This window comes from Aptenodytes patagonicus, chromosome 3 (genome assembly GCF_965638725.1).
Source record: "Aptenodytes patagonicus chromosome 3, bAptPat1.pri.cur, whole genome shotgun sequence".
In the NCBI taxonomy this organism is placed as follows: domain Eukaryota; kingdom Metazoa; phylum Chordata; class Aves; order Sphenisciformes; family Spheniscidae; genus Aptenodytes; species Aptenodytes patagonicus.
The window spans coordinates 4,466,908-4,494,488 of record NC_134951.1 but is presented as its reverse complement, the minus strand read 5'-3'; the positions used below and the strand labels follow the sequence as shown (position 1 = coordinate 4,494,488).

The window sequence follows — 27,581 nt, the reverse complement described above, 5'->3', positions numbered from 1 at the left end:
TCATTCGCTCCTTCCCATGGGCAGGCAGGTGTTCAGCCATCCCCAGGAAAGCAGGGCTCCATCACGCGTAACGGTGACTTGGGAAGACAAACGCCATCACTCCGAACGTCCCCCCCTTCCTTCTTCTTCCCCCAGCTTTATATACTGCACATGATGTCACATGGTATGGAATGTCCCTTTGGCCAGTTGGGGTCAGCTGTCCCGGCTGTGCCCCCTCCCAGCTTCTTGTGCACCCCCAGCCTGCTCAGTCGGTAGAGCATGGGAAGCTGAAAAGTCCTTGACTAGTGTAAGCACTGCTCAGCAACAACTAAAACATCGGTGCGTTGTCAACATTGTTCTCACCCTAAATCCAAAACACAGCACTGTGCCAGCCACTAGGAAGGAAATTAACTCTATCCCTGCCGAAACCAGGACACTTGCCCACAGATAGTGCCCAGGCTCACATGCTCTCCCTGAACAGCAGGGAAGGCATGGAAAGAGAAGGCAAAGAAGAAGGAAAAAAAAGCATCCAGAGACAGGCAAGGGGCAGTGAGCAGTGTCTGGAGCCAGACCAGTGGCAATATACTGCTGACTGTTGGGTTTAGTTGCAAGCAATGAATCTGTAAACCATTTTTCTCCTCAGTTATGAGCTGTGAACCAAAATGTGCCGCCCTTGGAAGAGCCCGTGGCCTGACCTGATGGTAATGCCTGTGCAAAGGTGACAGTGGGGACTTCAGCTGCTGAGAGTTTTCTCATGGAGAAACCTCTGGGAAACAGCCCGGTGGGATTGCTCATGCATCCCTCAGCTTTTATGAGTTGGGTGCCCATTGATCCAAGCCTCCATGGGCTTTGGCTTTTGTTGGGAGACTGAAATCCTTTCCATACTCAATTCATTAGCTATTTAATTAATTCAGTTTCTCTCTGGAGCATCTCTCATCAGATGGCTTTGCTTTGCAGAATTGTTACCCCCGTAAGTCCCTGTTTTGCCAACTGTGACACCTGAGTGTTGACAGACTCATCACTCACAAGACCGAAGCTACTGCTTCATGCTCTTGGAGGTGCAAAAACCGCAGTGAGCCCAGGGCGGGCAGCAAAGAAAGCTATAACCACAATTAGGTTGGCCTCGAGGTCTATAAAAACCTCCACATTTGGGGAGGGATCAGGAGCAAATATATTCAAGCTAAAACTGCAAATGTAACCAGAGCAATGTCTTCTACAGTTTAAGACCGTATTCTGCTCCTCACTATGCTGAGAGGTGTAAATCAGAAGAAACTCTGCTAAAATCATTGCACCAACCTCTGGCATCGTGAAGATCAAAATCCATCCATGGATGAGCATGGAAAGACTCACCAAAAGGAAACGGTGGTGATCTTCCAGCCTTCCTCTTCTTGATAGCCCATTGTCAAAAGGTCCCAGGGTCTAATCCTGCTGGGCGCCAGAAAATTCAGGCAGAAGGAACCTTTCCCCTCTTTTCTACCTGAGAGGCACACTGGAAAACCTGCCACGGATTTGTCGAGGTAGAGATTGCTTTCTCCTCGAATCTGGCAATATCGCAGAGGTCCAGGAGGCTGTGCTGTAAGACAGCAGGGATGAACTTACCATCTCCTCTAACGAAGGACTGCACAACCTACGTATCTGCCCCTGAGCTTGTGGCCAAGCTCTGCCTACGGGCATCGCAGAACGTGGAGGGTGCATTTACACCACCGTGTCAGAGACACACTTTGGGGTCCCGTGAGGCACCCAAAAACTGCCTTTCCTGTCTTTTGTCCCTCTATGCCTCAGCCTGGTGACACCACCATGCTCAAGCACAGATGATAAGCAGCATTGCCTGACCCCCCACGTTAATTGAGGAAAGCTGGCACAGACTTGCAGGTCCTTTCCAGGCGTATGGTGTTAGGAGCATCCCAGCACATGGCAGTCCTTACGCCTAGTCCTTGAAATGCGGAAGAGAGCAACTGTTGCTCCAGTATCTCCTTGAAAAGGTAGACCAACAGCAGCAGAAGCTACAGAAGAATAAACGCAAGCTCCTGCCCACGTCTGACAACTTCACCCAGCATCGGTTTCTTGTTCAAGCTGACCAGGGCTTATACCAAAGAGGATGTTCCCTGGAAAACCAGCACGAGGGAAAATGAAAAAGAAGATTTAAAACATCACGTCACTGGGGTGGTTCTAGTAATGATTTCCATAAATAGATGTGGCTTAAAGCGTCTTACATACGGTGCAGGTAGTTAGTACTGAAATTTTTTTGGTGCAAAAGTGAAAAAAACCCAAACCACCTTTTCTTTTTTTTCTTTTTTACTCATAACTATTAGATTTCTGTTTTACTTTCTCACTTTTCTTCCTACCATTCCCTACTGTAGATCTTTTTCACGTTCTTAATCAAAATAGAGAGAACTCTCCAAATTTTCCCTTCCAACAGCAGAAATGATGTAATATTAATGACAGCTCATTAATCCTCTTTCTGAATTTCCAAAGAAGAATTAACTTCCCATTAATGCGATTCTTTTTAACCTAACTCCAGCTGATTATTATTTTTGTTTTTATGGTGAAATATTTTTCACATTTGTAAGGAATTAATACGAAACCTCTGAAAATAGATGGAGACAGTGCTTCCCCACTAGGGAGCTGTGGGCATTTAAGGAGAAATTCCTTCTGGGATTTATTTGGCAAGTGAAATAACGGGCTAGTCCATTAGTAACACTCAGATACACATGACTACCCTCATCAAAACCTGAAGCGCATTGCTGCAGAAGGCAAAATTAATACCTGGAGCTAGAAATCATTGCATATCCCTCAAATGACTGGATGACATTACCTTAAAATCTACTTTTTTCGTCTCTCTTCTTTTCAAGTTACAAGAGCAAAGGCAAGCTTAGGCCCAGCACCTTTCCGTAATTTAGCCATACAGCTGCCCCTGGCACAAGCTTGGCTCTTGTGCTCTCCCTGCAATTTCCAGATGCAGCCTAAAAGCTGGCAGAGACCAGGGACCGTTCCCAGCAGGCAATTTAGGTGAAGCCAATCCATGCTGGAGGCTCAGTTTAATAGTACGGACATGGCTGGACTCTGCCTTTTGGCCTGGAGATAAACCTGGTGCAGGTTAGCTCCCTAGCAGAGATATGACCGTCAAGTGGCAAATACTTCTGTGCTCAAAGAGCAGTTAAATTGAGTAACAACAACTGGCGCTGCTTGTGCTAACCGTGAAGCCTACCTGAACCGAGCAGCTTCCAGATAGCTTCAGGTTTATGATTTTCTTCCATGCCACGGGGACCAAAAGTTGTGAATGAGGGGCATGCCTTTGCAAGATACCTCCTCTGCGGACATCTGCTGGGTAAATCCCACCAGACCCCACTATGTACCATTTCCCCAAGGGATCCCGTCCCACAGCATCAGCTTCCGAACGAGCTGTACAGAATGGCCATCCGGGAGCACGGCAGCCTGTACAGCTGTTTTTATCGTGCTGGAGAGTAACCACCACCAAGCCTCAGCCAGCAAGCAGAGGGTATACGGCACAGAAACCTTGAGCGAGCAGCTGTGGCCGAACACGTTGCACAAACGGAGGTGGCCCAAGGCGGTTCGCACGCAGCTCAGCGCACTTCCCGAAGCGATGCTGCAATGTTTTGAAAGCAATACCTCGGTTCCTCATAGGAGGACGGTAATGGGGAGGATTCATGGGACCTCCCTGATGCTCCCCAAAGCTGCGGGGATTGTCTGATTGGCCACCAGAAGGCTGTGAAGAGCAAGCATCCCTCACCACCGGCCAGAAACAGCATAAAGCCAAGCTCTGCTCCTTCGTCTTAATGCATCTGGGTGGCTGACACTGATCCAAGGACTGTTCCAACCTAGAGCCTCCTCTTACCTGGTAACGACCAAAATCTTCTCATTATTTGGCCTCTCTTAAAAAGTTTTGTCCTTCTTGAACGGGCTGGAGACTTTATATCTTTCACGTATAGCTGCATTTCACTGTTATAGCCCTAACTGTGCCGTGACTCCAGTCTATCAAGGGTCAGTTCTAGAGATTTCAAATATTGATAAGGGAGAAGAGTTTTTGTTGGCTGTGGGAAGAGAGCTCAGAGGAAACACAAACACTCGGAAATTTATGCTGGAAATCATGTAATTCTTGAGGTGAAGGAAAAGCAACAGCCTCTAAGCAAGAATAGGGAGAAGCTGGATTTTAACTTAACTGTGAAGGAACTTTTTCTGCTTTTTTTTTTTTTAATTAGAAAAGCTTGACAACGCACATTGGGGTTTTTTGTATAAATATAGCAAAAATTGTCTTATTTTTCTTTCTGAATTAACAGTTTTAACTTCCATAAGACAAACTGAATTTATTGCAATGTATTGCAAAGTATCAGCCAGTCTAGGATAAATATCTGGTTAATTAATACACTAATTAAAAGGGGATTTAAAATTGTATTTTTCTGCACAGAAGTTTAATCCTGTGCCACAATCCTATATAAGCTCCAGGGAACCCTTAGGACAATAGACATTATTATAAAGAAAGTGTGTAATACCTCTTCTAGATAACGTTTGGTCTTAAAGAACATTTCTGTATGGCACTTCTCAGCCCACTGTGATTGTGGAGGGACAACCCTCTTATTAATGTCTTGGTGTCATTTCTCTGTAGTGACCGGAGTTCCCAGTCCACCTTCTGCCATGAAAATCCTTTCCTTTCTCTTTGCTCTCCTCTTGGTGACATTTCACGGAGCTGCAGGTAAGGTGTACGTGAAGATGAGGGGCTATATAGAAGGAGATACTGGTGTCTTATAAAGGTCTCCTGTCCCCTTCGGGAAGTGGCCAAGCTGCTTCCTGCAAAGAAACTTCACACCTATCATCAAAACTTGTTGGCAGATTACAGACCATATGTGAAATTATCAGGCACACTTCAACCAGCAATTCAGTGCCTTTGCTACTGCTCCAGAAATCCAGTCTGAGTTGAAAGCACCAGGGGCAACCCCAAAATTACCATTCAGCACCAGCATTTTCCCCGCTGAAGCTTGCAGACTCTTGTACTTAAATCACTTTGTCTCTGGCTCAACCTACAACAAACCACTAGTAATCAAATATTCTTTAGCCACACAGAAAAAAAGGAATCTGGTCCCACGCTCTCCAAACGTCCTTTGCTTCAGGACCTTGTACTTGGGGTGGGGAGGCAGAAGATCGTGAGTTAAGATTGAGATGCTTACTGGTGGCTTCTGCTCGGTGGAGAAACCTGTGCAGCCATAAGTGGTGGTGTTAGGCTGTGCCTCTTGGGGGGACGCAAGGGGGTCTGGAATCCAAAACCCACCTTATTGTCCAGAAAAAGGGACTGTGTTTAAACACCATCCCTGAAAATGGCACAATTACAGTGCAGGGCACTGTGTGCACTAACAAATGCCAGCGGAGTTTTGGGCTTGATCTCTGTGGGAATAGGATGGAAAGTGCCCTCTGGGGAATACGGATGGGAAAAGGCTGTGATGACTTGCAGAACACCAGGACCACGGGAGAAGCGTCATATATCCTTGCCTGATCTTATTCTTACCTGGGCCTCTACTTACGGCAGTTCTCATGGGCAGGACATTGGGCAAAGTGTTCCTTTGGTCTGGACCAGAATGGTTGTTTCATGTCCTTATTTAACATACAGATACACAGAGTGGACATTTGGGCTGTTTTCAGTAGGACCTATCTTCTGGGTATGGTAAAGCAAGGAATTTGTCTGGAAGAAAGTGTTTCTGAGAGCTGAGGCTGCTCACAATCATCTCTGCAATGTCCCACAGACAGAGAGTTTGGGACCAGAAGTGTTTTATTCAGCGTTCCCAGCACTCCTTTATTGCTGCCTGGGATTTTCTGGGTACTGCTGTGTGTGCATGCACCACAAAACTCACGTGCTGTGAATCTAATACACCAGGGATGCACTGGATCTACTGCACATGTGTAATATTCATGGTCTGTCTGCTGAAACAAGCTCCCTGCTTTCTGGATATGCTGGACTTAGTGTGGTTGCACGGATGAGCTGTGAAACTGGAATTAATTGGTTCATGTGCAGTCAATCAGGTGCATCCAGAACGCATCAGCCTGCCAGGCCACATGTCTATTAATCAACCAAACAGGGCCAGGCAACATGCTTAATTGGTAGTCTGCTCCCTAGGGTAATTTTGACCCCTGACAGCTAGCGCTTTCACAGGTAAAACCTGTTCTGGGGATAGCACAGGCTGGTGGCCATTCCCAAAAGGCAGTTTAAACGTGAATATCCTATTTAATAGGATATATTTAATGGGGAAAAACGTTTAGCCATGTAGACAAGAGCGATGCCACGCTGCTTGGCCTCAGACCCAGAGGGCAATGCCTGGCATGCTGTGTTTACTAGCGTGGAAGTGGTCGTTCTGCACGCATTGTTGAGTTTATCCATGTACGGGGGCCGTCTGTATGGACCGCTAGACACCAGGACCTGTTTTGAGACATGGGTGAAATTTATAGGGAGGGAAATAGGCCAAATCTACAGAAATCCGGACGCACAGGAATCCTCATCTTTCTGCCCATGGAAGTGGCAGCCTCCCAGCTGAGCTGGTGCATCTCTCCTTAATTGTGACCTACAAGACTTTAAGAGCTGGTAAGTGTCCACTTACTGTTTTCTGTCAGGTCTCGGGTGTCCGTCCCTGAAATCTGAGTTCCTAAGGGAGTCCTGGGCTTGGAGACACAGTTCTTACATCTGAAGAAGGGATTAGAGCATTTGCTTGATTGTTCTGCCCAGAGACCTCCTCCTCTGAGGGTTGCATTCGGACTGTCATGACTTTGGGCACCGGTGTGGCATGGTGTCAGCGCACAGGAATTTAGCAAAATGCAAAACCCTGACAGAAACAGCTGCCTCCTGCTTTTTTTTTCTTATGGTACAGGCTTTGCAAAACGTCAAAGACCTTTTATGAGATGTGGATATCGTGGGACTTTCTGCTTCCCTGGGATATGCCCTCGTGGCAACGCTTATCTGGGGGTGTGTCGTTCGGGGCATTCTTGCTGTAAATGGTAAGTTTAGGATTTAACCGGGGCATAGATGACTTTCCAAATTTTCAGTTACTTCCTGCGTAGTGGGATTTTCCCCATCAACGTAGGCCTGAAATACCTGAAATATTCTTTCCTTTTTGTAGGTTGTAGTGTGGCTAATTGCACGGGATCTCCAGGGATTTGGGGATGATTGCTTCTCACATCATTGGATTCAGGGAACCGTTGTACCCGTCATCAAGGATTTGTCATTCTTCTTTCAATAAATGCAAGATCTGGGGAGATTGTACGGCAGCCGTGTGTGGTGTTGTCATTCTTTTCTCTAGAAATGTTATTTGCCTTTAGAAATTTGAGCAAGAATGCTGAAATCAGGTTAAACCTACCAGGAATGCTTAGTTTACCAAAATATTTTCCCCTCTTGAGTTGCTGATTGAATGAGTGCTGGCGTGTTCTCCACCCGCGCTTGCTAGGAATCCTCTGCCGTGACCAAAGCTGGAGTCAGTCATCGTTTCCATAGGGAGCATGAAAATCTTCTCCGGTGTGATGCTTCATAGCACCTCTGCTCTGAACACTTTCCCAGCTCCTAGTCCAGAGCTTTAAGACCTGGGATCAGCATCCTGTAAACTGAGGCGGAGACACTGAGGAGAACAAAAGGAGGCAGGTGACCCTATTTTAAGATTTGAAGCTTGTTTTTACCCTTGGTTATTTTGGCTGACATAAATTTGGAGTAAATCTGCAAAATTCGTATCAGCTGCAGTAGCAAATCAGGAGATCGGAGTTAGACCTACGGCGTTGCTTGAGACAATTAGGCAACATGTACGAAAGGCTACTTCAATCGCTCTTCTTGCAAGAGGTTTCTCCTGTCCCGCCCTGAACCCCAATAGACAACCCAGAAGGTGCAGGTTGCTCAATGAGCTCCTCTTTCTCTGCAGCTGCTCTTGCCTGGTCAGGAGCATCCTCGTGCAGACAAATCAGCCTTCGGACTAGCACTCGGTGGTTGCAGCCAGTAAACAGTTTTCTGCCCTGAGACCAGCTGGCAGGGCAGAGCTTATGCACGTACAGCCAAAATCAGCCTCCAAAGCAGGGCAACCTCAGCCCGTTCACAACTGTCCTGTGCTCACCCTGTCTCCTGAGTCCTGCCCGGTTGAGCCCAGGCCAACAAGCACTGTGCCAGAATAACCCTGGGGCTTAGCACAGGCCAAGGACCTTTCTGAAACGTCAGTCTGGATGTAGCCACCCTTTCCGACAAGCAGAGGGAATTTAATAGCAAACATGGCCAGGCTGGGCTAGCTGTTCTTAGGGCACATCTTTGGGGGTAAGGGGAATACGTGTATCTCTGAAATACAGTGGGAACTGACCTCAGCTCTCCCACGGCCTCTGTGAAGGGCAGCGCTCGTGGATGCTCAGCAAAGGGAGGAGCACTAATGGTTGGCTTTTAAGAGAAACAGCCAACCCAAGAGCCTACATGCAAAGGACTGACTCGAAGCCCCGAGCTTGCCATTTGTGGCAAAGCATCTGGCCTCCCTTCAAAGCAGATGTTTCTGCAAATGACTGCCACCATTGAAACCACAGCCTTGTGAAGGGCAGGAAACTGGGCCAACGGCCACCTCGCAGGGATTCCCCTGGATGGAGACCTGAGGAAGTTGCCAAGTGGAACCAAACCAGCAATTTACAGTTTATGTCCTAAGGAGTTTTGCACAATCCACGGTAGGGGAGTGTTTCTTTCACAAACTGGAGTGGCACAAGATGTTTTGCTCAAGGACTGAGGGCTTTGCAGAGAGGGTTCAGCCCTTGTTATTTTAGATTCAGCTCTGGAGACGATCCAGCGTCTGTAGCGAGCATCATGCAGAATAATGTATCATCACGCTTTTAACTCACCACCACAAATAGCTGCCCTTGCATTTATCGCTGGGGAATGGCTTCAAGAGCCAGCTTAGGGTGAAACACAGGCTGAAACCTCACCCCCTAGGATCCATCCTGCATGTCTCCTCCCTGCTTCTTACCCCAATTCCATCTCCCCAGCACTCTGTGCATGTTTGAATTAATCTCACAGCCCTTCCCAGGAGGTAGAGGTGCTGCTGAGGATGGAATAGAAAATACCAGACAGATAGCACCAGAGCTGGTGGAGTGGGACTGTCAATGCCATGGCCAGATGCAAGGGTACGCAGCACCTAAAGCTCATTTCAGGTACACATCAAGCCCTCGGTGGAATGGCTGGTCATGCAAAATCACAGTTTGTGCCACTAGGACTTTACTACATCCCCCAGTGGTACTGCTGTCACTCTTTTAGCAGAGCCCCTCTCTCTCTGCGCGGGTCTGAGAGAGGACACTGTTTCATGGCACAAAGGCACGAAGAATAGGAGATCTGCTCACCCCAGTGCCCCAGCAGCCCTCTTTGCACATGAAACTTCACTGGAGAAGACAGACGCTCCCAGCACCTCACTGGAGGCACAGCAGTGCTGGCAGCACTGTCTGGGTCTCTCTTTTCCGTAGTGTTTTTGCTCAGTCACAGCTGCTCGGTGTGGACTGACATCCATCATAAAGCTGATGAATGTGGAGCAGGACGTGGAGTTGTGAGCTCAGTTTTACCTCAAGGTGAGCACACACAAATGTTCAGGGAGGACTTGGGTGTGTATGGGGCAGGACCGCTCCCCGTAAACAGCTTGGATGCAACTACCCAGGGGTAAGGCTGAGACGACTGGCCTCAGGAACAGACTGGTTTAGCGTTGGTTTACATGAGTCTGAAATATCATGGGAGGTGACCAACTTTCAGTGTCCTTCTTGTAATCACAGTACACAGAAATAACGTGTCCTTAGCGGTGGGCTGTGGAATTAGCAGTTTTCTTGTTTCAGGAGGGACTGGCGAATGGATGGGAAGTCTATACAGAGAAGCCACTGTCATCTGGGATGGTTTCATCTGCACTTAGCATTAGATGACAATGATACAGACATCTGTGCCAGAGCTGGTCATGCTAAATTCCCTTTATAGACCATGACAGAGAAACAGGAGTTTTTTAAGTGGCATTTGCCAGGCCTGTTTTGGACATCACCATGGGGATGATGTGACTTGTGCTCCGTCTGCTGTGGAAGGAGCGGGAGGTGAAGAGCTCAGTCCAACTGCTTCATCACTGCAGAAATCTGCATGTGGCCAGATGAGTCCTGCCCCTGATATGTGTTGACAAGTGCTCTTGTTTCAGCTGTATCACCTCAGTCCCCTTACACACAGCAGCAGGCATTGGCAAGCTGTTGTGCTCAGTAGGATGGTACCTTGGAAAAGGAATGGCCGGTGGCCTCCTCCTGGACCCTCTACAGCTCCCAACCTTGTGTCACAGGTGAGTCCCTGCAAGAGGGACATCTGCCTCCCAGCAAAGTCCCAGACCAACCTGCTGGGTCCATGGCTCTTCTGCTTTGTCCAAACATGCAGCGGCTGTCTTTCACCATTTCTGCAGTGGCTGGATCACACAGGCACTTGGCATCTTGACAAGGTGGGAGAAGGAAATAGTGTGGCCGTGCCCCTGTACTCGGCCCTGGTGCGGCCGCACCTCGAACCCTGTGTTCAGTTTTGGGCCCCTCACTCCAAGAAGGACGTCGAGGTGCTGGAGCGTGTCCAGAGAAGGGCAACGAGGCTGGTGAGGGGTCTGGAGAACAAGTCTGATGAGGAGCGGCTGAGGGAACTGGGGTTGTTTAGCCTGGAGAAAAGGAGGCTGAGGGGAGACCTCATCGCTCTCTACAACTACCTGACAGGAGGTTGTAGCGAGGTGGGGGTCGGTCTCTTCTCCCAAGGAACAAGCGATAGGACGAGAGGAAATGGCCTCAAGTTGCTCCAGGGGAGGTTTAGATTGGACGTGAGGAATAATGTCTTTACTGAAGGAGTGGTTAAACATTGGACCAGGCTGCCCAGGGAAGTGGTTGAGTCCCCATCCCTGGAGGTATTTAAAAGACGTGTAGATGAGGCGCTTAGGGACATGGTTTAGTGGGCATGGTGGTGTTGGGTCGACGGTTGGACTCGATGATCTTAGAGGTCTTTTCCAACCTCAATGATTCTATGATTCTATGATTCTAAGGAAAGGCCCAGCTGCCAACCTCCACTGCCGAAATCCCCAGCAGGCAGCCCCTGGTAGCTGGGACAATCACGAGTACTCTTCCAAACATCTCAACAGGCAAACCAAAACTCAGGCATGCAGCACAGCCCCCTCCTGCCAGGCAAGGACTGTCACTTGTCCTGGTGGCATGCTGATCCTACAGCTACAGCCAGAAAAAGGGAAAAGACCTTGGTCCAAATATTTTTTATGTCTGCTGAGCTGTCGTGGCATGAGAGCCACAGGAGGAGATGGGCTGGGAGCAGCTGCATCTGGTGGTCAGGCTCCTTACAGAGTCTCATTAAGGTGGTAATTAACTACATCTCTGTGCCGTTGCTTTTCAACACAGGCACTAGCTTAGTTTTGGGGTGGTGGAGGAGGTGAGGAGCTGGCCTGAGCGCCCCGCTCCTGACCACCATGACAGAGTAGCATTGGCTGCCAAGAGATCCCCCCCAGAGTCAGACCTGCCAATACTTTGTGCAATTTCCCTCGCTGGGGAGAGAAATTGAGGCAGGAAAGAGCAACAAAATATGATTAGGCGCTGGGATAAAAGGCACATTCATGTAACCACTCAGCAAATATACATTATGCATGAGTATTTTATATATATATATATAACACATATATACATATGCTTGATGAATCTGCAACAAGGCTGAAAAAGTATATGAAGATGGCACCATCAATACGTTAAGAACCAATAAAGGGTTACATACAGCAAAATCTTAACACAACAAACTCTTAACACAACAAAGTTACAATTAAAGCTTGTTATTCATGGGATTGCCAGTTGGACAGAGATGTCATCCCATGTGGCATCTTCCCAGTTATTTTCAAGTGAAGCATAAAGAGCATGCTTCACTTGGGGGGAGGAATACAGAGCTCCTTTGTGTTGTGAAAGCAGATTGCTTGCCAAGGTCTAACGAACAGGGATGCAGTGTGTCCCAAGATGTGTCCAGCAAACCACAGCACTGAACGCTCCTTATGCAAGGCGGGATGACACAAGACCCCGGGCTGGAGGCCTGGGAATCCTTTTCAGAGGTGTCAGAAGAAGAAAGTGATGCCTCTTTTTCTCTGGCGGGGCGGGGGGGGGGGGGGGGGGGGAGCAGGAAAAGGAGCTTTTGAGCTGGATGTTTTGAGGTGTCAGCCATCCCAAGGGACACTTTGCCACGTGGAGAAACCAGCTGGCTGGGACCAAACTGCTGCTGCTGCTGCTGCCGGGAGCCGAAAGGCTGTGGGAGGCTCCTACCTTGGGGCTGTCGAGCGCGTCCTCCCGCCGGTGACTGGTCACATCTCCTCCTGGACGGGCTGTCCCTTCTCCTCAGTCCCGTCCCTGTGCAGGTGCTGCACGACACGCAGGCAGGGACCCTCCTGTTCATCTCTGCCTCCTTTCTCTTCTCCCCAGAGCTGTGAGCCTGCCGGTGACTCCCAGCCATGAGGATCCTGCCTCTCCTCTGTGCTCTCCTCCTCCTGATGCTCCAGGGAGCAGCAGGTAAGAAATGTGGGGGGGAACGTGGAGGATTTGTCCTTTGTCAATATTTTGTAGGGAGGATTTGCCAGTTGAGATGATGAGTCATGTGTGACTTCTCATGGTTGCTGTGGCATCCCCCCTGGGGTCCCTCACACCCCATGCCTTTAAGAAAAGGTTCCTGCTGCAGGTTCTACAGCTGGGACAAGAGCTGGGACCTTGTAACAAAGCTCTTGCATTCCACAGACGAAGATTTGCGACCTCCTCCGTACCTCCTGGCCCTTGCCTTTCTGAGTCAGCTGCACTGGGCAAAGCAGCCCTGCTGGAGAGGAGGAGGAGGGAGGAAGGCAGATCCTGCTTCCACCCTCGAAGTCCTCCCTTGTGCCAGGAGGGAGCCAGCAGACGTGTTGGAGAGCCTCTCCCGGAGGCTGCTGAGGGATGGTAGTGAGTGTCTCCCATCCAAGTGCCATAAACATCATCTTGATTTCTGATGCAGACGCCTGCCCAGGCGTTCGTGGCAGGGGACAGTCGGGGGTGGGCTAACGCTGGCCACACAGGGACCAGGGGCTGCTCTCAGCATCTTGGCAGGGCCATGCCCAAGGTCTCCTCTTTCTGCAGGGCTGTCCCTCGCTCGAGGATTGCCCCAGGACTGTGAGCGCCGTGGGGGCTTCTGCTCTCACGGGTCGTGCCCTCCAGGGATCGGTCGTGTTGGCATTTGCTCTGAGCAAGCCTTCTGCTGTCGGAGGTAGGTTCAGGGCTGCCCAAAGGGCTGAGGTGGCTGCCTGTTGGGGTTAGAGGTGAGGCTGTTGGAGAAAGAGGGGAGAATATGCAGCCCAGGGGCATGGAGACATCCCTGAGCCCTCACTGCTGCCCTGGTTGGGACAGGCACTGCCAGACCTTTCCTCCTGCAGGCGATGGTATCCCTGATGGGCTCCTGGGTCCCCAGCGCCAATCTCCGAGCAGCCCTCTGAGACCAGCCCGCACCCTCACAGCGTGGTCGGGGCGATGCTGTGTGGAGGCACCAAGCACCGCCGGGAGCAACAGCAACCCCAGACAGCCAGACCATGGTCCCGCGGGAATCCCTCACCCCCAACATCCCCAATACAAAGTGGTGGTTTGCATTCCCGTTGTTGAGGTCTGTGTGTGTCCTCAGGGAGCGACGTGCGGGCATGCATCTCTCTGCGTGCAGGGAAGGGCAGAGAAGACGGGGTGAATTCCCAATAGGCACGGACCCACAAGCACCCCCCCCACACACACACCTACTCTCTCTCCAAGTTGGCCCCAAGCCACAGCAGCATCGCTCCCAGTGTGCGTGGGGGGACCCACAGGGACCCCAACACCAGCCTTCTCTCTCAGCAAGGGCATCCCTGCACCTCACACCCAGGGTCAGCGATGGGGGGTGCTATGAACCCCCTAACTTCAGTGGGTGCTGCTGGTTGTCCGCTGGGTCCCAAGCTGGGTCAGGAGTCCCCGTGGGGCTGTTTCACAGGGCATGCCGCTCTGGTGGCCTTGGGTCCATCCCAGCTGTGGGGCCTGGGTGCATGGCACCAGGGGGGGTGTTGTGCGGTCCAGGGGTAGCTGGGGGGGTGGGGGAAGCCATTCTACCCCTGAGGAAATAGGGACTGATGGCTGTGCCAGGGGGCCACTCAGGATCTTGGGATTGAGTTGGGGGTCAGTGCTGGGGGGGGTGGTTCAAGACCTGGGGCTGGGCTGGGGGGGGGCAGTTAGGAGCCCAGGGCCAGGCTGTGGGTCAGCAATGTGGGCGAGCCTTGGGGCAGATCGATGATGCTTAGCTCAGGGGGGCCATGGGGGTGGTCCCTGCTCTGCCATGGGGCAGTCACCATGGGGGCTGGCAGGGCAGGGGTCATGCCACTGCCCCCAGCAAGGGAGCAGGGCAGGCCAAGGGGGTTGGGAGCAGCCTCAGCCTGGGGCACTGGGCACCTCCGTGGGCACGGGCCGAGGCCAGGCAGGGACGTCAGCTGTGGGTCAAGGACCAGGTCTGGATCAGCAGGGCCAAGCTGCAGCTCTGGTGGGGTCCAGCACAAGATCCCCACCTCAAAGCAGCTCCCCTGGGCAGGGGTTGGCCCCAGCCATGGCCTCCCTGCAGTATGGGCTGGAAGCCCTCTCCACACCATAATCAGCAGCCCTTGGCTGTGCTGGCCCTGGACTGGTCCTGAGCCTGGTACCAAACCTCCAGGAGTGGGGATGCTCCCAGGACCCTTACACCCACAAAGATACCACCACGGACACCCAATCCTCCTTCTATGGATTACTGCTTGGGGAAGATCCCCATCAAGCATCTCTCTGGTAGATGGCACCAGACCCTTGGTCTCTGATGTATCCAACCTCAAGACCCTTCGTCTCTCCAGGATCCAACTCCCAGAGTGATGGTCTCCTTAGGCAACAGGCCAGCACTCCTGGTACTCTCTCTCATACCCAGTACTCTGGCTTGAAGTTTGCTAGAGGACTGCACAACCATGCAGACACACCATACACAGATCGTTTGTACAAAAAATAGTTAGAAATAAAGTTTACTAGGAATATAGGACACACTATGGTGATCAGATGTCGGGCATGGCCAGAGAAGCATATAGACCAGCAGCCTGCTTACATGAGCTTGGCCCCTTTCATCCCTTGCTTCGCCCTGTTTTTCATGACCTGTTCCTCCATGACCCACCTTGCTCTTTACCTTTCTGAAGCATCACATAATTCCTATAAATCCACTAAGTCTCTTGATCAAGTCCACACTTCCAAGGCCCCGTAAGTCCTATTCACCTTCATTCGATAGTATCCCTTAGTTTGCATAGCTTTACACAGAGACTTTCTTCTATTGAACCACATTTGTGGGTTTTGTACCAGGAACGACAATTTTAGGAGTAGTAAATTCAGACAGAATTAGGTAAGCTGTGGTCTCACTTAATCACTTTTCCTCTGTTCACTGTCTGTTCATTAGTAGCCATCAGAAAGGTAGCCTCACGCTTGTCACTTCTTGGCATGTCAAATGCAAATCACCTTGGCAAGGATGAAGCTGTTCTTTCAGGGTTAAAAGGAGAGAAAAGTAAAATATTTTGTATGATCCTCCATGTCACACACTACCTGTTTACCAAGTAAACTGGGAGGAAAGGAAGAGACAAATATTTTATCCTTCTATGGGACTGGTTGCTACTGGTGTCTACACCAGCCAGTCTGCTTTGTCCATCCCAGGCAGTTCATGCCGAGCCACCGCAGCACACGCGCCCGCTGCGCAGCGGGGTGTCACAAGATGTGTTGCATGAGGATAACGGTGAAGATTGCAACAACCCCCAGGAGGCACCTCAGCCTCTCCCATTGCCTCAGAGAGGGATAAAGTGCCACCCCATCATCCCCACGCAGATGGGTCACTTTCTGATTGGCCAAGGGGAGATGTGTCAGCAGGAATAAGTGCATGTCCCATGCACCAGCAATGGTATAAAACCAGCGTGTTTTGGACAAAAGAGTACTCCTTGGACCCAAGGGCATCTGTACACAACCGATTCCTGTTGGGTTTGTTACTGCCTGAACACCAAGACCTTCATCAGGTAGGTAACTGCGGGGTCTCTTTCTGGAAAACTGTCCATTCATCTTCTCTGATCAAGCCCTATCACCCTAGAATCATCTAAACGACAAACTGCTGGAAGTATCCATGCATATAACTAGGCCATCAGAGATGCCTAGGAAAGAGAATAAAAACATTCATATGAGTCTAAGAGCCCAGAACATGTGGAAGCTGGAACTAAGGTTTCCTAACTACAAGAGAGACTGGAAAGGCGTCTTGATGCTTGAGGAGGGGCCCTGAGATCTTCTGTTCCGGGAGAATGGGGACTTTCCTCAGCAAAGTAAGGAGATACTTTTCCCACAGCAGTATGGAGATTTCCCATCCTTTCAGGTTTTCAGTTAACTCAAAAGGTTGATTTGTGTTTCCATTTTGGCCACCAAGACACTCCCCTGCCCTCTTGCTTCTCCCTGGGTTGGTGCTGCACAGGGGCAGTAAGTGTGGGGCTAGGGAATGTCTTTGCTGGGAAGCCTGGGAATGGTCTTGAGTTGAGGATGGGCACTCCCAAGACAAGCTGGGAGGACTTTCCTGAGCCCAGGAAAGCAGAGGTGATTGGGCAGGGTGTTTTGGGCAGCCAACTTTGGACTGGCTGAGGTAATGGAGAGCACTAGCTAACCCTTCATATAGCATGACATATCCATACACATGCATTTCCCTAAATTCCAGAGCCTGGATCCTTTCTTTCCTGTAGTCTGACTATGGGCGTGGTATTGAGTGTTGGGACGAGCATCTCCTGATGTGCAAACCTTCTCTGCTCTGGCCTTTGGTTAAGGAGAGACAGAAATGAGAGAGGAAAGTCACAAGCAGTAATTCTGATCTGCTTGAAATCATGTCATGATTCATTCCTTGGTTGGGGACAACTCTGGAGACAGACTGTTTCAGGCCATAGGAATTTAGCACCGTCAGAGAACCCTGGAGATTTGGGTCTTTCCAGCAATCAGGGAATATATATGTATTTTGTTAATTAGAAAAGTGTTTGATACATGAAGCATGAGGGAGTAAAAGTTCATTAGTTCCATAACTTTCAATGGCAATTTTATATCTGCGTTTTCCAAATTTCACTGGACGTTGTTTTGATTGAACTAGCAACAGTTGGCCCTGAGAACCGCAGTCTGTGCTTTGGGGAAGGTCTATGGAAGACCTTTGAGAAAGTTAATAGAAAAGCATCAGCTTAGGTAATCAATTTCCAAGAGATTGAGACACCATGAAATGCTCCCAAGATATGCAGGGTGGTAACAGATCTAAGAATTGTTCTTAAGAGAAAAGTAGAGGAAACATCATCTACTTTAGTTGGAGGTAGCCCCTCTGCAGTTTGGTATACCACAGTGCCCAGGCTTCTGCACTGCCTGGGGTCTTCCATGTCCTTATTGCCTTGGTGTCTCCCCTCTGCAGCCCCGTGAAGACCCAGGACAGGCGTCAGCCATGAAGATCCTGTACCTGCTCTTCCCCTTCTTCCTCCTGTTGATCCAGAGTGCTGCAGATGAGAGGGGAAGAGCAGAGATGGGTGAGGTGTGAGCCCCCATCAGTGGGGTTTTCCATGTCCCGTGAAGTGACCACATTAGTTAGTGATGCAAAGATTAGGGGGGATTGAGGAAAGGGTGTTTTCCGAGTGCCCTTCCAAGAGGATATTGACTGGGGGTGGAGAGAGCCCCTGGAAATAGAAGCCTGGCTTCTTCCATGGGTCAGGAAGGGGTTTGGTTTCATGCTCCAACCCTCCACCCAGTTGTTCCTCTTTGGGTGTCTCTGGATGATCTTCTGCCCTGTGCAGGGATGGGAGAGAGCCCCAGGGGGTTGTTGGCTCGGTGGGTTGCCTGGGGCACAAAGCTGTCCCTTCTCGTTTAGTGGTGTCTCAGCTGAGTGTCCGAAAACCTCGTTACCCCAAGGCATGATCCCTGCAAGGGCTGGGCAAGGACTTTCCATCAGAGGACACTCAAAGGCAGGGTGCAGCCAGGACAGGGATGTGGGATGCGAGGAGTGCCCTGCTTGCCAGCTCTGCTGGTCCAGACAGCGGTGGACACGTAGCTGGGGAGACAACATGGCTCTTCCTCGACCTCATGCTAGTCCTTCCCACTGTCTGTTCTTGTGTGCACCCACTTTAGAGTGAAAGAGTCCTTCTAGGTGAGACACGTTGCTATTGAAGATGTGGCTACGGTGAGGTTGAAGATGAGCCCATATATTGGCATGAAATGCATGGGGAGCATCAGCCTGTCTGTAACCACACACTGCTATATCAGATTATCACTTTAATTGTTTTGTGTGTATCATTCCCCATGGAAACAGGAAGCTTTGGCCTATGCAGACTAAGAAGAGGGTTCTGTGCTCGTGGACGCTGCCGCTTCCCTTCAATACCTATTGGAAGATGTTCAAGATTTGTCCAGTGCTGCAGACGGTAAGGTCTAGATTCCTGGCTGAGGAAATAGTTTCCTCCTTTGTCCACAGAAATATGTGTTAAAAATTTCTTTCTAGCCAATGTCTGGTAAATTCTCTCCTGCATTTATGCTTTGTGGGAGAGGCCCAAGAAGGAAGGGAAAAGCCCTTGTGGGTTTGGACCTGCCTGCTGTGGGGCTCAAGGAGCCCAAGGTCAGCCAGTGCCTCCCCACTCTCCTTCAGTCCCCTGAGACTCATTCAGACTTTGCAGAGGGCTCTCCCAAGCTAGCAAAGAGTGAAGCATTCACTGTCCTTGGACAGCATTGAGGACATGATCCTGGTTTTGCTGCATCTGCATAGACTTGGAGTCGGGGCTGCCAACACTAAGATAACATGGGTCCAAACTGTCTGCAATAAGGACTGAACCTCACCTCCGTTGAGCTGGATTCTCTTGCACCATAGACTTGCTCGTCATCGCAGGGCAGGTGGGAGAGAGTGGGAGGAAGAGAAAAGTTACAACAGGTGACATGCTTGTCTGCTTTCTTTGTACAGTGTCTGGGGTTGAGACCCTGAACTTTCCGAGCAGGATGTCCCCTTTGCTTCTGGCTCCTGGAAACATCTCCTGATGTCCTCTCCCCTCCCTGCCTCTGCCATCGCCAGGTGGTGTGACAGAAGGAGTGGAAGCACTGCTCCTGCTGGGTGCCTGAGCGCTCGTGGGCTGAAAACATCCCGTCACGGACCTGGTGTCGTTTGGGCAGAGGCTGCTTTTCCCGGCTTGAATAAAGACGAGCAGTTTGGCATTGCAGCGGGTGGGACGTGTGGCTGTTTCCTCGTGACGGAGGGTGTGCCGTGCCTGCTCACTCTGGGGGTGGCTGTGGGCTGGTGGCAGGAGAAGCGCCTGGGAATGCTGAGGGTCACCACCGTGGCTGTCCCCAGGGATGCTCTTGCCTGGCAGCCACGTGGGGATACCGAGCCTGGCAGTCCCTGCCAGGCCGGGGTGTTTGCTGTGGGTGTGATGAAGCTGCTCTGCAGCTGCTCCCTCCTGGGAAGCGGGAGACCTGTCCTGGTCCTGCCGGTCACGAGTGTCCCTTGTCCCTAGCAGCCACAGTTTCATGCGCAGGGCTGTGCTGGGTGGTGTGTCCCTTGGGTGGGCATGGCCGGACCTGCCCACCTGACCCATCCCAGAGGCCCCAGAGGTCCCACCACACAGTGGGATGGGACCTCCATCTCCCTCATCTGCAGTGGGGCTGAGCATTACAAAGCAGTCCCCGCTCAGCTCCCTCCCTGCTGCCAGCCCCACAACACCAACCCCTCTACCAGCCCCACAGCCTCTGTCCCTGCCACAGCCCTCCTGGAGGAGTCTGATCCCACAGACAGCCCCCAGGGAGAGGTTTACAGGCCTTGGAGGGAAGCAGGTTGTCGTGGTTTAACCTCAGCCGGCAACTAAGCACCACGCAGCCGCTCGCTCACTCCCCCCCGGTGGGATGGGGGAGAGAATCGGAAGGGTAAAAGTGAGAAAACTCATGGGTTGAGATAAAGGCAGTTTAATAGGTAAAGCAGAAGCCACACACGCAAGCAAAGCAGAACAAGGAATTCATTCACTACTTCCCATGGGCAGGCAGGTGTTCAGCCATCTCCAGGAAAGCAGGGCTCCATCACGCGTAACGGTTACTTGGGAAGACAAACGCCATCACTCCAAACGTCCCCCCCTTCCTTCTTCTTCCCTCAGCTTTATATGCTGAGCATGACGTCACATGGTATGGAATATCCCTTTGGCCAGTTCTCGGTCAGCTGTCTTGGCTGTGCCCCCTCCTAGCTTCTTGTGCACCTCCAGCCTGTTCAGTCAGTAGAGCATGGGAAGCTGAAAAGTCCTTGACTAGTGTAAACACTACCTAGCAACAACTAAAACATCAGTGTGTTATCAACATTGTTCTCACCCTAAATCCAAAACACAGCACTGTACCAGCTACTAGGAAGGAAATTAACTCTATCCCTGCTGAAACCAGGACAGTATCCACCCCTTATTCTATACCATCTATGTCATGCTCAAGTCCCATATTTTCCAGTGCAACCTCATTAACCAACCACCCCGCTTTCCATCCTTTGATATAACACACAGATATCATTCCCTTAGTCTATGGACCACCCTTGTGGAATGTCTGTAAAATGTCCAGAAATGTCCATGAAATATCCATTGAGTTCATTTAGTCCGTGACCTTGGGCTCCATCTGTGATGGTGGTCACTCAGGACAGGAGAGGTGGTGTGTTGCGTGGAGTTACTGGGTACCAAAGCCAGCTCAGGTCAGGTCACTGCTGCACTTGCACTGCTTCTTGTAAGGCTTGTCCTCCACTTGTTCGGGTGGTTCCTGCTATAGTAATTCCTATAACACGCAACTCAAATCATGGGTTACAACAATTTAAAGGTATTTCCATTACAATCTCCACCCCTGGTCCCTTTGGGCCAGGTTATAGGGTTTAACATTGCAATGAACTCCTCCCCTTGCTCCTAGCCTGGCTAGCAACAAGGGGTTTCTGCTATAGTAATTCCTATAACATGCAACTCAAATCATGGGTTACAACAATTTAAAGGTGTTTCCATTACAATCTCCACCCCTGGTCCCTTCAGATTAAACCATAGGGTTTAACATTGCAATAAACTCCTCCCCTTGCCCCTGCTCTGGCTTGGACTTATCCACAGACTGCAGTCCCTTAGGGTAGTACCTGCTCCAAGTGGAGCCTTATCTATGAGCCACAGTCTCTCCAGGGGTACGCCTGCTGCGGCATAGACTTATCCACAGTCACTTTGAGATGCACCTGTTCCAGCACAGCCTTCTCCATGGGCCACAATGTCTTCAGAGATATACCTGCTCGAGCGTGGCCTTACTCGCAGCCACCGTCCCTTCAGAAGTAAACCTGCTGTAGCACAAACGTAACCGCGGCCACAGACGCTTCGAGATGTACCTGCTCTGGCATGGGCTTATCCACGGCCACAGACGCTTTGGGGTGTCCTGCTCCCGCATGGACTCATCCACAGGTCACAGTCCCTTCGACTCGAGTTCACGCTGGAGTTCCAGCCTGTCCAGTACAGCAGCACAGAAACAGCAGGGATGCCCTGGCCATCTGCCAGCCCAGGCACATCGCCATTGCGTTATCAAAATGTTCCCAGGCACAGCAGAATACGATGATAAGCAGTACAGCAGTACAGCAAGCAGTGAAAGCAAAAAACAGCCACTAACGAGCATTGGACTCTAATATACAGTAAGGCAAGCAAGCCCCATGGCAAGCACAGGAGCCTGCCAATTAATAGCTAAACAGCTATAACAGGTATAAATTCGATCTAGCACATTCCAATCAAACCTGTCATTATCTCGAACCCTTCGAGCCCCACATTGGGCACCAAAAAGGACTGTCGTGGTTTAACCTCAGCCGGCAACTAAGCACCACGCAGCCGCTCGCTCACTCCCCCCCGGTGGGATGGGGGAGAGAATCGGAAGGGTAAAAGTGAGAAAACTCATGGGTTGAGATAAAGGCAGTTTAATAGGTAAAGCAGAAGCCACACACGCAAGCAAAGCAGAACAAGGAATTCATTCACTACTTCCCATGGGCAGGCAGGTGTTCAGCCATCTCCAGGAAAGCAGGGCTCCATCACGCGTAACGGTGACTTGGGAAGACAAACGCCATCACTCCAAACGTCCCCCCCTTCCTTCTTCTTCCCCCAGCTTTATATACTGAGCATGACGTCACATGGTATGGAATATCCCTTTGGCCAGTTTGGGTCAGCTGTCCTGGCTGTGCCCCCTCCCAGCTTCTTGTGCACCTCCAGCCTGTTCAGTCAGTAGAGCATGGGAAGCTGAAAAGTCCTTGACTAGTGTAAACACTACCTAGCAACAACTAAAACATCAGTGTGTTATCAACATTGTTCTCACCCTAAATCCAAAACACAGCACTGTACCAGCTACTAGGAAGGAAATTAACTCTATCCCTGCTGAAACCAGGACACAGGTCTCGCAGCCTGGCTGTCCAGCTCCTCCTCAAGGTGACCTCTCCAATGGGTCCCAAGGATCACAACCTGGAAATGTCCAGAAGTGTAGTCCAGCATGGAGAAAGCAGGGTGTCTTCTCCTCTCTGCCTGCCTCAGACAAACTGGGACTGCAACGCTGTTCTCCATCAACAGCCAGTGACCTCAACCTTTCTGCAAGTGCAGACCTCTGCCCTGTATATTTGTGTCCATGCACACAAGTATGTCAGCAACCAGTGACCCTGGCTGTTTTACTGAATCCTTTCCATTCCAAGGAGGCAGATCACCCTCAGCACTCCATCCCTGACTTCCCCATTTTCTGCTTCCACGCTGGGTGTGCAGCCCTTCCCAGAGCCATGGGGCCGACGCCTGCATTTGCTCCCAGGGCATCTCTGCCCTCGTCCTGAAGCTGAATCCCTGCTGGATTCAAAGTAGCCCAGTCTCCTGTGACATAAATTCCTGTGGGAGGGTTGTAGGAGTGAGTGGGGATCTGTACAACCCCAAAAGCTGTGTTCACATCAGCTAGGGTCTTTCCTCACATCCGCCAGCAGCTCCCACACTGCTGTCCAGGTCCTGTACCCAGCACAGCAGGTCCCCACTGACTGTCCAGGATAATTTCCTTTACGTTCATCCATGTATCGTTTAACTGAACATTTAGCAGTCAAACACATTTAGCAGTCGTGAACACCCTTTATCTCAGCAGCGTGAAGCTGTTCCACTGTCTCATGGGCCCCTTTGCGCAGAACATCTTGAACAAGACTGATGGTGGTGTGGAAAGTCACCCCGTGAGTTCAATGTAGTTTCATATAGAGGAGAAACAGCAAGAAAAGGAGAAAGACCAATGGATAAATGATATTTTCTGTTACCCATGATATGACATGACTTACATGGAAGCAGTGAACTGGAGATGTTGATATATGTATGCATTTGAACATCAGCTCATAAATGCATGCAGCAATCAATATGTTATTTCCAAAACACCTGATGAAACTTCAAATACAAGCAAAGATAAAGCCCTTCTTATGATTTGGAAAGGTAAGAAGGTTTATAATACTCCTCATGCTCTTGCACATCCCATGCTAGCTGATTATTTTGTCAGATTGGAGGAGACAAGGAGGGAAACCTTATCTGCTTTTTTGAGACTGGTTGCTGCTGTCTGTACCAAGCAAAGTCCAGGCAGTTCATGCCGAGCCACCACAGCCCATGTGCCCGCTGTGTAGCGGGGTGTCACAAGATGTGTTGCATGAGGATAACGGTGAAGATTGCAACAACCCCCAGGAGGCACCTCAGCCTCTCCCATTGCCACAGGGAGGAACGAGGTGCCACCCCACCATCCCCACGCAGATGGGTCACTTTCTGATTGGCCAAGGGGAGATGTGGCCATGGGAACAAGCATGTCTCACCCACCAGCAGTGGTATAAAACTGGGGTGTTTTGGGCAAAGTGGTATTCCCTGACCCCAAGGGCATCTGGACGCAAGTGATTCCTGGTGCGTTTGTTGCTGCCCGAAGACCAAGACCTTCCCTCGTGAGGCAAGTAACTATGGGGTCTCTTTCAGGTTGGCCACCCATTCAGTCTCTCTGTTCAAGTCCCATCATAGTGGAACCGCCTAAATGACAAACTGTTGGATATATCTGTTCACATAATGACGTCATCTGAGTTTTTTAGGGAAAAAAGTAAATTGAAAATATGAATTCCTTCCCATTAGAGCTTGGAATCTACTGAAGCTGGATCTGGGGTTTCCCCAGCACAGGAAAGATTGGAAAGTTTCTGTGGCGTTTGAAGAGGGATACCAGGATCTTGCATTCTGGGGAAATGGGAACTCTGTAACTTACAGGGAGGAGCCACTTTATATGCAGCAGTACAGAGAATTTCCATTCTTTCAGCCTTCAGTTAACTCGAAAGGTCGTGTTTTCCTTTGGCCACTGAGACACTTCTCTCCCGTCTTTCTCCTAACTGGGGAGCTGATGCACAGAATCATTTTGTGACCGTAGCTTTACTGTTGCTTTTGCGTTCAGCTTTGGCACAAGCATCTCCGAAGTGTGCAAACCTTCTCTACTTTGGCCTTTGGTAAAGAGATGCAGAAGCAAGAGAGCACAGGCACTAGGCATAACCCTTATCTGATGAGCATACTTGGAGGCATACCTAGTCCATCCCTTTGATTCTGTCTCCCTAGAAACATATTTAGGTCTGTTTTAGAGACAAGGGTGCCATGCGTAAGGCCCAAGGTACTTCCAAAGGTAGGTTTTCTGACTGCATTCTCTAAATAGCACCAGCTGCTTTTTTACTTCAAACAGCATGAATCACCAGCCATAAGATTGACAGTCTGTGCTTGGGAGAAAACATAAGGAAGATAACTGAAAAATATGTGTTTAGGTACTGCCCTGCCTGAAACTTCCCGAACTATTCGCGGGCTATTCATGAAGTTGCACAGGTAGCCGTTGTTCTTGTGAATAGGCTACAGACAACACCATCTTCTTTTGTTCAGGACAACACATCCGCAGTTTGGTATACCACTGTGCCCAGGCTTCTGCACTGCCTGGGGTCCCCCGTGCCCTTGTTGCCTTGGTGTCTCCCCTCTGCAGCCCCGTGAAGACCTGGGCTGGGTGTCATCCATGAAGATCCTGTACCTGCTCTTTCCCTTCTTCCTCCCGTTGGTCCAGGGTGCTGCAGGTGAGAGGAGAAGAGGGGAGATGGGTGAGGTGTGAACCCCCATCAACGAGGTCTTCCATGTCCTGGGAAGTGACCATATTTTTTAGAGATGCTCAAAGGAGGGAATGGTTTTGTGGCTTTGCTCCAGCATGAAAAGTCACGCAATGGGATATACCAAAGGATGCTCTCACAATGCCCCTTCCTCTGAGAGTAGAGGGACTGGTGTGGAGACAGCCATCCAGGAATAAGAGCTTGGCTCCTTCTGTAGGTTAGGGAGGGATTGAGCTCTGGGCTCCACCCTGGGCATTTAGCTGCTGCTCCGGTGGGTGTCTCTGGATGAGTTCTTATTGCAATCGCTGAAGTCTCAGCCTGTGCAGCCTACCCTGCTCACCCAAAAAATGGATGGGGAGTCTGCTGTCTAATCACAGCTACTTAGCGCCTTTTGAGGACCCTTAGACGTGTGTGATTCTGAGATGTCAAAGCCCTCTACCCCAGGCTGGATGACCTAGCCAAGGCTTTATGGAAGAGCTGCTCCTTCTGCAGGGACAGTGGGAGGATGGAAAATATCCCTTTGTACCACAAATGGCCAGGGTGACCTGTGCCTCAGGGCTTGTCGTGGTTTAATCTCAGTCGGCAACTGAGCACCACGCAGCCGCTCGCTCACTCCCCCCCACCCAGTGGGATGGGGGAGAGAATTGGAAGAGCACAAGTGAGAAAAACTCGTGGGTTGAGATAAAAAACAGTTTAATAATTGAAATAAAATTATAATAATAATAATAAATAATAATAATAATAGACAAAGCAAGTGATGCATGATGCAGTTGCTCACCACCCGCCGACCGATGCCCAGCCAGTCCCCGAGCAGCGGCCCCCCCGGCCAGCTTTCCCCAGTTTCTGTACTGAGCATGACGTCCCATGGTATGGAATGTCCCTTTGGCCAGTTGGGGTCAGCTGTCCTGGCTGTGCCCCCTCCCAGCTTCTTGTGCACCTCCAGCCTGCTCAGTCGGTAGAGCATGGGAAGCTGAAAAGTCCTTGGCTAGTGTAAGCACTGCTCAGCAACAACTACAACATCAGTGCGTTATCAACATTGTTCTCATCCTAAATCCAAAACACTGTACCAGCTACTAGGAAGGAAATTAACTCTATCCCTGCCGAAACCAGGACAGGGCTTTAGCTGATAGTCCTTCTAGGTAGTTAACTTGCTGTTGAAGGTGCCATTATGGTCATTTTAATACTCGGCCCACAAACTGTGTTGAAATCCTAGTGGAGTGCCAGCCCTTCTGGAATCACATATTCTGGATTCTCTGGAATCAGAATATTCTCCCAAATTATCTTTTCCTTTCAATTGTTTCTCTGTGCAGGTGCATCTCTGGCTCCAGGAAATGAAGGTCAATGCAAGCAAGAAGGGGGATTCTGTAATTTTTTGACATGCTACCACCCTCATCACATCTTCGGAAGGTGTTCAATATTTATAGTTTGCTGCAAAAGGTACGTTCTAAAGTCAAACATTCAGGAACTGGCCCTCTGCTTTCTTGGCTGAAATAGATCTGCTGTTCTCTTTACGTGGACACTGCTGGATAATACCCTCCAGCATTCATGTTGAGAGGCAGAGGCCAGGGAAGGAGGGGTTAAAGTCCCTTGGTAAAGCTGCTTGAACCTGCCCTATGTGTGGCTGAAGAAGCCCAAATTCGGCCAGCATCTTCCCAGTCCCCCTCAGCCCCATGAGACCAGACTGGCGGCTTTCATGAAGACATTCCCATGCTGTTGGAAAGTGGAATTTGATCTTTGTGTGGTGTGGGGCACAGCACCATCTCCTTAAGATTTCTGAAGAGCCTTGGGTTCAAGGCTGCAACCACTAAGGAAAGCACAGGTCCAAGTCATCTGCAATAAGGACTGGAGTTTATCTGAGGAGGGGTTGTCCAGTAATTCCCTACAGGTCTTTATAATAGGAGAAGTGGCAGAGAGACTGGAGGAAGACAAAGAAGGAACGTAAGAAATAAATATCCGTGACCACGTATTGTGCTTTTTTAATGCAGGAAATAGCGATGAATCCCTGGACTTTCCGAGCAGGACATCCCCTTCGCTTCTGGCTCCTGGAACCGGCTCCTGATGTCCTCTTCTCTTCCTGTCTCTGCCGTCCTCAGGTGGTGTGACAGTGGGAGTGGAAGTCTGCTCCTGCTGGGTGCTCATGGGCTGGAGACATCCCGTCACGGGCCTGGTGTCATTTGGGCAGAGGCTGCTTTTCCTGGCTTTAATAAAGACATGTAGTTTCACAGAATCACAGACTGGTTGATGCTGGAAGGAACCTCTGGAGGTCGTCTGGTCCAGCCCCCCTGCTCAAGCAGAGCCACTGAGAGCCGGTTGCCCAGGACCACATCCAGACGGCTTTTGAATATCTCCAAGGATGGAGACTCCACAACCTCTCTGGGCAACCTGTGCCAGCGCTCGGTCGCGCTCACAGTGAAAAAGTGTTTCC

At 50.3% G+C, this 27,581-nt stretch overlaps 3 protein-coding genes across 3 annotated transcripts; all 3 read left to right on the top strand.

The window, feature by feature from the left end:
• The first annotated feature begins 3,716 nt into the window (after positions 1-3,716).
• Positions 3,717-6,979, top strand: LOC143158943 (gallinacin-4-like). Its single transcript, XM_076335406.1, has 3 exons — positions 3,717-3,838; positions 4,604-4,697; positions 6,868-6,979. The coding sequence occupies exons 2-3, from the start codon at positions 4,633-4,635 to the stop codon at positions 6,977-6,979; spliced, it is 177 nt and encodes a 58-aa protein (XP_076191521.1). The 5' UTR covers positions 3,717-3,838; positions 4,604-4,632.
• An 8,989-nt stretch (positions 6,980-15,968) lies between these two features.
• On the top strand, positions 15,969-18,462 carry LOC143158845 (spheniscin-2). Its single transcript, XM_076335298.1, has 3 exons — positions 15,969-16,055; positions 17,462-17,573; positions 18,350-18,462. Exons 2-3 carry the CDS (start codon positions 17,492-17,494, stop codon positions 18,460-18,462), a joined length of 195 nt encoding a protein of 64 aa, XP_076191413.1. The 5' UTR covers positions 15,969-16,055; positions 17,462-17,491.
• Positions 18,463-25,063: 6,601 nt separating this feature from the next.
• LOC143158844 (antimicrobial peptide THP1-like) lies at positions 25,064-27,375 on the top strand. The gene is made up of 4 exons (XM_076335297.1): positions 25,064-25,126; positions 26,467-26,593; positions 27,055-27,094; positions 27,142-27,375. The coding sequence occupies exons 1-4, from the start codon at positions 25,069-25,071 to the stop codon at positions 27,256-27,258; spliced, it is 342 nt and encodes a 113-aa protein (XP_076191412.1). The 5' UTR covers positions 25,064-25,068; the 3' UTR covers positions 27,259-27,375.
• The last annotated feature ends 206 nt before the right edge of the window (positions 27,376-27,581 follow it).

Bases quoted from the DNA above. Each gene is read 5' to 3' on its own strand.
- LOC143158943 (XM_076335406.1), top strand. From the start codon at position 4,633: ATGAAAATCCTTTCCTTTCTCTTTGCTCTCCTCTTGGTGACATTTCAC. The intron at 4,698-6,867 runs GTACGTGAAGAT...AAAACGTCAAAG, and splicing joins CACGGAGCTGCAGGTAAGGT to ACCTTTTATGAGATGTGGAT.
- LOC143158845 (XM_076335298.1), top strand. From the start codon at position 17,492: ATGAAGATCCTGTACCTGCTCTTCCCCTTCTTCCTCCTGTTGATCCAG. The intron at 17,574-18,349 runs GTGAGGTGTGAG...CCATGGAAACAG, and splicing joins GAGGGGAAGAGCAGAGATGG to GAAGCTTTGGCCTATGCAGA.
- LOC143158844 (XM_076335297.1), top strand. From the start codon at position 25,069: ATGAAGATCCTGTACCTGCTCTTTCCCTTCTTCCTCCCGTTGGTCCAG. The intron at 25,127-26,466 runs GTGAGAGGAGAA...TTCTCTGTGCAG, and splicing joins GTTGGTCCAGGGTGCTGCAG to GTGCATCTCTGGCTCCAGGA. The intron at 26,594-27,054 runs GTACGTTCTAAA...TCTTTATAATAG, and splicing joins TTTATAGTTTGCTGCAAAAG to GAGAAGTGGCAGAGAGACTG.